This window comes from Kryptolebias marmoratus, linkage group LG17 (assembly GCF_001649575.2).
Source record: "Kryptolebias marmoratus isolate JLee-2015 linkage group LG17, ASM164957v2, whole genome shotgun sequence".
Classification (NCBI taxonomy): Eukaryota; Metazoa; Chordata; class Actinopteri; order Cyprinodontiformes; family Rivulidae; genus Kryptolebias; species Kryptolebias marmoratus.
Window position 1 is genome coordinate 14,493,172 of NC_051446.1, and position 10,081 is coordinate 14,503,252.

The 10,081-nt window shown below is 40.6% G+C and overlaps 2 protein-coding genes across 4 annotated transcripts in view; one reads left to right on the forward strand and one right to left on the reverse strand.

The window, feature by feature from the left end:
- Window positions 1–1,144: 1,144 nt before the first annotated feature.
- mfsd1l (major facilitator superfamily domain containing 1-like) lies at window positions 1,145–6,728 on the reverse strand. Its single transcript, XM_017418350.3, has 13 exons — window positions 6,561–6,728; window positions 5,959–6,059; window positions 5,721–5,830; window positions 5,579–5,634; window positions 5,343–5,486; window positions 3,964–4,122; window positions 3,772–3,887; window positions 3,513–3,613; window positions 3,188–3,299; window positions 2,972–3,109; window positions 2,687–2,826; window positions 2,491–2,602; window positions 1,145–2,404 (listed from the first exon to the last, which is right to left on the reverse strand). The coding sequence occupies exons 1-13, from the start codon at window positions 6,580–6,582 to the stop codon at window positions 2,255–2,257; spliced, it is 1,461 nt and encodes a 486-aa protein (XP_017273839.1). The 5' UTR covers window positions 6,583–6,728; the 3' UTR covers window positions 1,145–2,254.
- A 1,305-nt stretch (window positions 6,729–8,033) lies between these two features.
- Window positions 8,034–10,081, forward strand: part of LOC108237138 (probable crossover junction endonuclease EME2) — a 2,664-nt gene continuing 616 nt past the window's right edge. Inside the window, exons 1-6 of one of the 3 annotated variants that reach the window (XM_025006411.2) lie at window positions 8,034–8,464; window positions 8,982–9,103; window positions 9,193–9,288; window positions 9,386–9,516; window positions 9,590–9,674; window positions 9,846–9,961. In XM_025006411.2, the coding sequence (XP_024862179.1) occupies window positions 8,107–8,464; window positions 8,982–9,103; window positions 9,193–9,288; window positions 9,386–9,516; window positions 9,590–9,674; window positions 9,846–9,961 (908 nt within the window). In that variant the 5' untranslated portion in view covers window positions 8,034–8,106. The remainder of the gene's footprint in view (window positions 8,465–8,981; window positions 9,104–9,192; window positions 9,289–9,385; window positions 9,517–9,589; window positions 9,675–9,845; window positions 9,962–10,081) is intronic. The other 2 variants (XM_025006414.2, XM_025006412.2) reach the window with 2 other exon arrangements.

Genomic DNA, 10,081 nt, shown 5'->3' on the forward strand with positions numbered 1-10,081 from the left:
GCCTGAGGATCACAGGCATCAAATGATGACTACCTCTAGTTTCAGTCTCCCTAGACGGTTCTTTACTATTTGTTGCCTGTTAACCTAATTAGTTGAAAAATGCTGTTCCAGCTGGGTTTTTTTTTTGAACCACTTACCTTTACAACCTTCTGCTGCCCCTGCCTCACCTTTTTGAGATGTATCGCTGCTGTCAAATTCAAAATTACCTTATGTTTTCAGAATAAAAGTGGTGCAATTTCTTATTTTAGACATTTCACGTGATTACTATGTTCCATCGTGAATAAGATATGGGGTTACAAATCATTGCATTCTGTCTTTTCTCTCTTTTTGGAACTGAAAAAAAAAAAAAAAAAANCTTATTTTAGACATTTCACGTGATTACTATGTTCCATCGTGAATAAGATATGGGGTTACAAATCATTGCATTCTGTCTTTTCTCTCTTTTTGGAAAAAAAAAAAAAAAAAAAAAAAAAAAAAAAAAACCTTAAATGATGCAAACACAGACACGTGAGAATAACAAGTGTTTGAAAAGAGGGAACCCTGTTTGGTGCTGAAATCTATTTAACCTAAGAAAAAAAAAAAAGAGGGAGAGACAGAAAAAGCTCCACATTCTTGCAGTTGTTGACAAGATGAACAGCAGATGAAGTAATTTTGTTCTGCAGATCTTCCTCCCACAAACACCCACACTGACTCATAAAAGGAAAGTTCTTGTTCTGAGAATCTGGTTGTAGAAGTGAAGCCATTGCAACACATTGATAAAAACAACAGCTGACTTTGGTTGCTTAACTTTAGTTTAATCACTTGAGATGTGCAAAGAGCCCCACCTGCTGGCGACAATGAACCAAACTTTCTCCAAACTCTCCAACAGACAAGAAACCAACCACACACACACACACAGCTGCAAATGGAATTTGTTGATGCAACTGTTCCTCCAAGTCCGACGAGTTTTAATTCCAGACTAAATCCTGAAAGTTAAGCAGAACTGGGACACACAAACGCGTCACAAAGTCATTCAAAAATGGTTTGACACAAATGTTATTTATTACAAGATTCATAAGTAGTGTTCAAGCTCAAACAGAGGGCAGATTAAAAAGGTCACAGCCGTTTTCATTTTGGTGACAGTTTAGAGTTTCCCTTCATATGCGATAAAATTTTTTTTTTTTTTTTTTTTTTTTTTTTTTTTAAAAGCAGCACATACAGACAGCACAGATTGTCAGGATTTAGTTCAGCCTGCATAAAAACAGGTAAATACCGTTTGAATTTAAAAAGTGACTGAATAGAGCTGCCATGGAGGCAGTCATTTTAGATGCTCTGCTTTAGTGAGTTTTAAAAAAAGCCATTCAGATTCCTCCCCTTTTTGAACATATGCAGCTTTAAAAAAAATTTATTTACAAAAGCAAACAAAGAAAAGACTTAAAAGCTATGAGCACCATACAGCTCTGAAGACTTCTGTGAGAAGAAGTGTGGTGAGGAGGACCATGAAGTCACCCAGAAACTAATAACTGATGTGGAAAAAGCTTGGACCCACCATAACTTATACAGACATGAACTGTCTATATATTTTAGTTCATATGAAACCATTTCTTACATCCATGTTTTACTTTGTTAACATGTGGCATTCAGTGTAAGTTAAACAAAACAAACAAACAACAAAAAAAAAAAAACAACTTTACCCTTTTTAAAATGAAATTTAAAACACGTGGAATCACCTGTGTGAACGCTTGAGTGACATCTAGTGGTGAAGTTGAAGACTGCGATCAGTAAAAAATTATCCCTTTCCAAGTGTAGAGAACAGTCAAACTCTTAAAAGTAAAGAAATCCAAAAACTATTATTTCCATTTGACTCCATCCAGATAAAGACGGTTATAAATATTATACTGAACTTCTGCCAGGAAATCCCTTTAATTTTATGGTTTAACTTTTAAAATATCAAGGCAGAAAGTGGGTTTTAATGCCTGCAGAGTAAAAAAAAAAAGTTTTAAAAATGTTTCTGCAGCAAATATGCAAATGGAACGTTTTCATGAAAAACTCCTAAGAACAAAACCCATCTACGAGCTGCTCTTCGTCAGCATCGGAATCTTTCAGTGTTGACGGTTTTTTTTGGCACAGTGAAAAAAAAAAAAAGCCCGGAGGAAGGAGCCGTGCTGCCGAGCAGGTCATTTTTTTCTTCATTTCAGACTGAATAAAATAACATAAAATACAATTTTAAAAAAAGGAGGGAAGGGGAAAGTAAAAAAAAAAAAGGTTTAAAAACTCATGAATTGATGGATCCAGCAGCACCATCGTGGCTTTGGGTTTGCTCCTCCTCCTCCTCCTCCTCTTCCTCTCTCTGGTGGAGTGGCTCTCGCTCCGAGTCTCTCTGGATCTGTTCCGACCTTTTGGTTGTCTTGTTCAGAGTTCCACCCTGAAGAAAAAAAAACCCATAAATATTAAGATTTTAGCTCTGCTGAAAGGTTTAGATGATGAACCCCAAATAAATAAACCTCTGACCTGTCGGCGGTCGACGATGTTGAGCAGCACTGAGGTCACGATGCAGCAGATGGTGTTGGCCAACATGAAGATCATCATCCTCTGCCAGCGCCACAACGGGATCTTAATTTCACTACACAACAAAAAAGAGAATTTTTTTTTTTTTTTTTTTTTTTAAATGAACTGCAACGAGTCCCTAATTTAAATCATGTCCCACCTCGATGTGGTGCCTAAAATCTGTCCAACAACCAAATTGGACACCCCGATCCCAACCATCTGGATGGAGGTGGCGAGGCCCATGGCGGTTCCCAAGGTCGCCTGGGGAACTACGAGGGGAATAGAAGGCCACATGCTGGCCTGGGGGAAGGAAAAGAGACAGGAAAACAAATATCACACATGATGATCCCACATGTACTACTGATTCATTCATTTAATCGTGGTAACAGATGTGACGGAAATAATTAAACAAACGCAAAAAGAAATAAATCGGAGTCGAACTCACGGCAGCGAAGGAGTAAGTGACTCCGAGCCAAATGGTGGAGACCAAAGGAGGGACGAAGGTGAAGGCCAGGAGTCCGAAGACGGGCAGCGTGAAGACGGCGCAGGCCACCGCAAAAACGCCCCGCAGGCCCACGTAATCCTAAACACACACAGCGGTAAAACCAGCTCAGCGGCGTCTTCGTTCGCACGGCGGATTTTCTGGACTGCAGACACCTACTATGAGGATGCCCACGCTGGCTGAGAGGACCAGAGAGCTGTCGTACACCGCCCCCGCGATGTAGGCTGCCTCCTTCTGCGTGTAGTCGCCGTATTTATCCTGGATGAACTTGCTGGACAGGAAAACAGTGTTTAAGTGTACATTTCTATATCAAAATTGGTCTTTTTCTTGCGAAAACGACAAAAATCAAGTCTCTCCCATCTCATTTGTTGCTCTGAAAAATTAATATTTCTACTCTTTAATGTCCATTTTTAAACAATTCTCTTTCTGTCAAACTGTGCTTTGCTGTGAAATCAAGGGACTGGAATGAGAGACATAACTCTACCTGGCGTCTGCGATGAACGGGAAAATGCCGTTGTAGAAGAACATGATGGTAAGAACCAGCAGCCAGTATCTCAGAGACAGAAGCTTCACATCCTGAATCCTCTGCACAAAGACAGAAAAAAAAAAAAAAAAAAAACACAGAACGTATTAAAAATAAATCCATGAAGCTTTAAGAGCCGCAGTTTGAAGAACTCTGAAAATGTTCCATACAGATAGAAATCAGATCTCCCTAAAAATAAATAAATAAACAAACCACGTACCACTTTCCGGGACTGCTCTTGGATGGCCCCATCGAGCCCCAGCTGCTTCATTCCAACCTTGTCCAGGACACTCACGATGATCGCAGAAACGAAGCCGAGCACGCACAGCAGCGCTCCTAGAAAGCCAACGGCAGCATGTCACGTGGGACCAACAGGTTTTTGTGTAAAATTCACATTCTGGTTCCAACGTACCACCCCAGAGTGTCCACTGCATGCCGTACTTGGCCTCAAACCTCTGAGTGAGGAAGAAATTCAGGACCGAACCCAGGCGAGAGAAGGCCAGGGTCAGACCGAAAGCCAGAGCCAGCTCCTTCCCTTTGAACCAGAAGGCTGTGATGCGGTTCTGTACGACTGAGGAAAGGAAGAAAGAAGGAGCAGACGGGGGGGTTTAGGGCGCAGGGCGATTGATTAGGGGGTTTCAGTGGCCGATGATAAAAGGACACAGCTGTAACACCATCTTTCAAACAATCAGATGAAAGTATAAACACCATGGGAACGTCCTGCTATCATACACCTCAGGAAGGAGACGGATTCTGTGTTCCTGAGATAAACGTGTTTTGGTGCGTAATGTGCGTATCAACCCCAAAACAAGAGCAAAAGACCTTGTGAAGATGCTGCTGAAGCTCCAACAGTGAAACGAATTCTGCACCAATGTGAGCTGAAGGGCCACTCAGAGAAGAAGCAGCCATCACTCCGAAAACAACATAAAAAAAGCCAGATTAATGTTTGCAAATGCACACAAGGACAAAGAATGTAATGTCTAGAGACATGTCCTGTGGGCTAATGAAATTAATGTTGAACTGTTTGGGCATAATGGCAGTTGTTACATTTGGAAAACAAAGGGGGAAGCTCGAACCAATTCAGCTGTGAAGTACGTGGGTGGCAGCATCATGCTGTGGGGGTATTTAGCTGCAGGTGGGACTGGTGTACTTCACAAAATAGATGGCGTCATGAGGAGTGAACATTATCTGGTGAATACTGGAGACAACATCTCAAGACATCAGCCAGGACGTTAAGGCTCGTGCTCAGATGGGTCTTCAGATGGACAGTGCTGCCAGATTAGTGACAAAATGGCTGAAGGACAACAGAATTAGTGTTTTGAAGCGGCCATCACAAAGCCCTGATCTCAGTCGCATAGAAAGTTTGTGGGCAGATCTAAAAAAAAAAAAAGGCAACAAACCTGACTCAGTTACACAAAGTCTGTCGGGAGGAATGAGACTAAATTCCAGCAAACTATTGTGAGAAGCTTGTAGATGAAACCCAAAATGTTTGACTTAAGTCAGAATGTTTAGAAGGTAATGTTACCTAATACTAAGAAAATGATGTAAACTTGTGATTCTAAAGAAAGTAATAATAATAATTTTTTTTTTTAAAAATCTGTCTTATGGGCTTTTATCAAATACAAAATAATTTTAGGAATCCTAACAATCTAAAAACAGGAAAGGTTTAATGTCAGAAGGTGAGAACAACATAAATGGTTGTGTGTTTTTAAATACAGTGGATGGAAACGTCTGGTTCCAGCTGTGCTTCTGAGAAAAGACGTTTCCGTGTTATACGTGAATTGTCCTTACTGGTCAGAGATCCATTGCCCGATCCAAACAACAAGCGGCCCGTGAGCATGAGCGGAAGAAGGTAGGGCGTTCCTTTGAAGTGGGAACCCAGGGCGAACAGGGACGAGCCCAGAACACACAGGAAAGAAAACAGAAACACCCCAACTGCAGAGGAAAAGGAAACAAACGCCAGCTTATTATCAATTGTTTTTGCTTCCCGGAGCCTAAACGGAGCTCAAAAAAATGTGCGAACGTACAGCGGTTTCCTAATTTGTCAATGAGGAATCCAGCCAGGATCACCACCACTGCATTTCTGTTGATTGCAAAGATACAAACATTTAAAAAACGAAGAAGAGAATGAGCACATGCGCAACTTAGTCAGTGTGTTTGCATGCTTACGTCCAAGCATAGATGGCATAGAGGAGATTATACTGCTGAGGGGTCATCCCCAGTCCCTCCACACAGTCCACAGTCCCATTGATCACCGTCGCATTGGGACATGTAAGGTTCTGTCAGAAGAGATTAAAACAAACAGTGAAACAGCTGATGTGTGTCTGGCCACAAAGACTTTGGATTTTTTTTTTTTTTTTTTTTTTTGACACACAACAGTCTTATTTCCTGACGGTGTCAAACTCACCCCTTGAAACTGATCCTGTAAAACACTGGGGATGTCGAAGCAGAAGTAGGAGCCAAATGTCAGCAGGCAGTTAAAGAAGAGGACGACGAAGCGATAATAGGCTGAAACCATAAGAGAAAGGATGAAATAAACAGGAGGACAGGGTTTATCATGTTTGGACATCTGAAACCTGAACTAAGTAATTTAAGCCCCCCTATGTTACTTTTAAATATTCTCAGAAGATAAAACAATTAAAATGCTCAGTTGCTTTATAGATTAATTACTCATCAAAATGAAGTTGAGATATGGGGCACGCTTTGGGGAAAAAAAAAAGGTCTAAAAAACTGTATTTTAAGAAGTAAAGTTTTAACAAATGCTTTTTTGTCCAATAAGGTCTGTTTGTGTTGAACGAAATAAAACCCAAGAAGGGGTTGCATTTAAATGAATTACATAGTAAGCATTTACTTAACTTCCCGCTCAGTCACATGAGCTTTTTTTAAGATTAAATTGCTGACTTGGTCATTAAGCGGCTCACTTTTTTTCAGGGAAGTCTGTCTAATGGTTTCTTCGGGTTAGCAAACAGCAAAACACCTTTTTAGGGAAAAAATAAAAGTGACACGTACCTTTCTCTGCCGGCTCAGCCATGCTTTAAATAAATGTGTTGCTATAAATAAAAAAAATACGTAAAAGCTTTAAATCTTTTGCTGTTGTTTACATGAGCAGACTGGAGTAGCAGGGCTAGCGACATAAAAACCATCTGCACTCCACTTCAGCGGGTGACGTCCGCAAACCGCAGATCTTGAATGCACGTGGATGGGACTGGTCTTATAGGGATTACAATGATGACGCAGCGCGTGACTTGGAAATCTGCGCAGACCAGAAGCACCCGTTTTTTTTTTTTTTACATTTCATTAAACTTTATTGGCAAACAGCTGAGTTATAGATTTACATTCACAAATCATTATGCCCGCTAGCGATATCATCTGATATGTTTTAATATACGGTTTGATAATGCAAATTTAGGTTTACCATATATTGAAGAAATATTTTAAATAAGGTTATTTAAATATACAAAACAAAGTTAAGATATTACTCTATCGGCTTCATCCAATCCAAAGATTAAAGGAATAAAAGATAAAACATGTAATTTTTTCAGAAACAAAGCATTATACATTAATTCATAAATCAACTAACACACCTGACATTTGCAGTTAAAAACACACTAAAATATTAACTTTTTTAGACACAGTTTGCCTGTAAAAAACAATGTAATATTAGGGTTTTTGTTTAATTAACTTTGATTTTTTAATAATCTGACTTTGGGAAAGTCTACTTTTTGATTCGGTCACTAAACACAAATTACATTAAACTATTGGGAATCTGTTATAATATCATTTATTTTAATATAAAATGCATTCAAACCCAAACCCAAACTCTTGATCAGAAACAGGGGGTCCAATAAAAAAAAAAAAAACAATTATAACTTTAGAGTTGTCACACTTTAAACACAAGCAAAAAGTCATAAATTACTTAAGTTCAGTTTAGGCAAAAGTAATTCAGACTGTTCCAGTTGTCAAAATTACATATTGCAGAGCTATCAAAGACAGATGTTGGCATTTAACTGTGAGGAATGCACACATATTGGCCTTTTTGTTTCCTTTTAAAACTCAGCACAAGTTTTTATTAGTTATAAATTTAAACTTTGTGTTTAAATAACAAAATCATTGCAAAAAAAAAAAAATACAATTTGGGACAAAATAATGCATTGAAATTACCAGTTTTTTACATTTTCTATCCATACAGTATACAAGCAGTCTACAGTTTTAAAATATTAGGTAATTATATTATTTACAACCCTACGAATTAGATCACTTGTCTGTCCTTCGAGTTAATCCAGTAAACAACAGATGTATAATCTGGTTTATTGTCCACCTGGCGACAGCAGCTGTTGTCTCTCTTTGCCTTCTGCTGTTTCTAATAAAAGAAGCCTAATCTAACTGTAACCAGGGCTTTTTTTATGAAGAAATAAATGGAAAAAATTCTGTTTTATGGGGCTGTATAAAGCGCGTTTACGGTGGTTTGTCCCTCGGCGGTCACAGTTGCGAAGAGAAACAACGCTGTTTTGTTTGGGACAGAAAATGTGAAGCCTGCGTGTCTTTAACATGTAAAATGTCTGTCTTACGCAGAGCTAAAGAGTGGGAAATATCTGAATCAGAGGGCAGCGATGTTGAACCAGAGCCTTCACCGAACAGGAGGAGTGAAACTCAATCCGGAGCCCCTTTATCCGAGTCCTCCTCCTGCACCACGGCGAGTCCCGCACGAAGACGCCGCACCAAGGAGGAGATAGAGGCGGACAGACAGAGAACCAAGGAGAGGAAGGAGGCCAGGGAGATGCAGAGAGCTGCCAGGGCCCAGGAGAAGGAGGAGAGGAGGCGGGAGCAGCAGAGGAGGAGAGAGGCCGCCAAGGAGCTGAAGAAACTCCGGCCAGAAAACTGCATCAGGTCCCTGAACATCTCCATAGACCCAGGTGGGTGCTGCCTTCACGGACTGTGGGACATTTCACATCCACCCGTCCTTGTTGTCTTTATTCATGTTTATTGAATTAAGAGCGTTTTATTTACTGTGTGAACGCTGATTCTGCAGTGTTTGGGAACATTAAAAAGCATGAAAGCAATAGTTTGAGTACTCATTTTATTCATTTATTTATTTTAACTACTTCTGCATCTTTTGTTCTATTGCAGTCATTCGTATATCAAAATGTTCAGCTCGTTCAAGGGATGACAGCTAGGAATTTTGGATTTGTAACTTTTATAATTTAAAAAATATTTTATTGAATATACAAATATTTCCCCCATGGAAATGCATTGAGATCTCCTCAATTCTTTCATCCAGCGCTCAGCAGTCACGCTGCGCCTTAACAGTTTCTCCCATTTGTGTTGTTAGTGATCAAGTTGTTGACTGCAGCGTAGAGGTATATTATAAATTATTGTTGCAAAGTGATTTAAACAGAGAAACGTGCAATCTTGAATCTTTTGTTTCTGCAGCTCTTCTGCAGCAGGAAGACTCAGACCTCCTGCTGGACACCCTGGCTCTGCTGGAGTGGAGGTTTACCATCGAGAGCCAGCAGATCTCCCACAGCATCACCTGGACCAGAGATCTGCCTCAGGCAGGCAGCTCCCCGCTTCTCAAATAAAGGCCTTCTTCGTTTTCTTGTTCTCTTTTTCCCTCTGTTAATCACGACTGTTTTGACGTTAGCAGGGAGACGAAGGTCAGAGCTCTGTGGAGGAGGATCAGGTGGTCCTGGTCCTGACCCTGGCTGACTTCTTGGACGTTGTGATCTGTGTAAAAGAAGTAATCAAGATTTCCATGCTGTAATAAGAAAACGTTGGGGATTTTGGGGGCTGAAGTGGAGCGCGTGGCCTTACAGTGTCATCCGTTTGAACTCCAGATGTTGGGCAGTGAAGGGGATGAGACGGAGACAGGGACAGGGGCTGTCCTGAGTCCACTTTTGGAGTGTCTCAACCGGGATGCCAAGAAGGTGGTGACAATGTTGGTGACAGACTTTGAAGCAGATTACAGGTCAGTGTGTCTTTGTGAGCCCTAGCTGAATCATCATGTTGTCTTGGTTTTCACGGGAACCTTACTGGTTTAGCAGCAGGACAGAAGCTCGCAGTGAGGGCTTTCCAGAACAGAGACTACGATCCAAACTGGGCATGAAGAATCTGGACATAGAGGAGGTAAGTTTGCCCTTTACCTCCGCCTAGGAGGTCATGTTTTCAGTAGCGCCTGTTTGTCTGATTACTCAAGAAGTTATGAACGGATTTTCAGGTTTGCACTCTCTGAGTGCTTCTAGCTTCTTTATGTAATCCTTTTTTTAGGTTTTGCTACACATTTTACTTCCCCTTTAGGTGCTTGTGTACCTCCAACTCTACAAAAACATATCGGTGGTTTTCCTGGTCAGCTGGCAGGACGTCACTGACCACGTGTGCGCCGTCACCAAGGCTTTGTCAAAACGCCCTTTCAAGTACGTCCCGACTTTATTGCTTGATATTTTTTATTTCAGATTTTTAAATGGACAAACTTGCATCTAACTGTATAAAACATCCTGTTTTTTGTTCCCCACCCCCCCTCCCCCCTCCCTCCT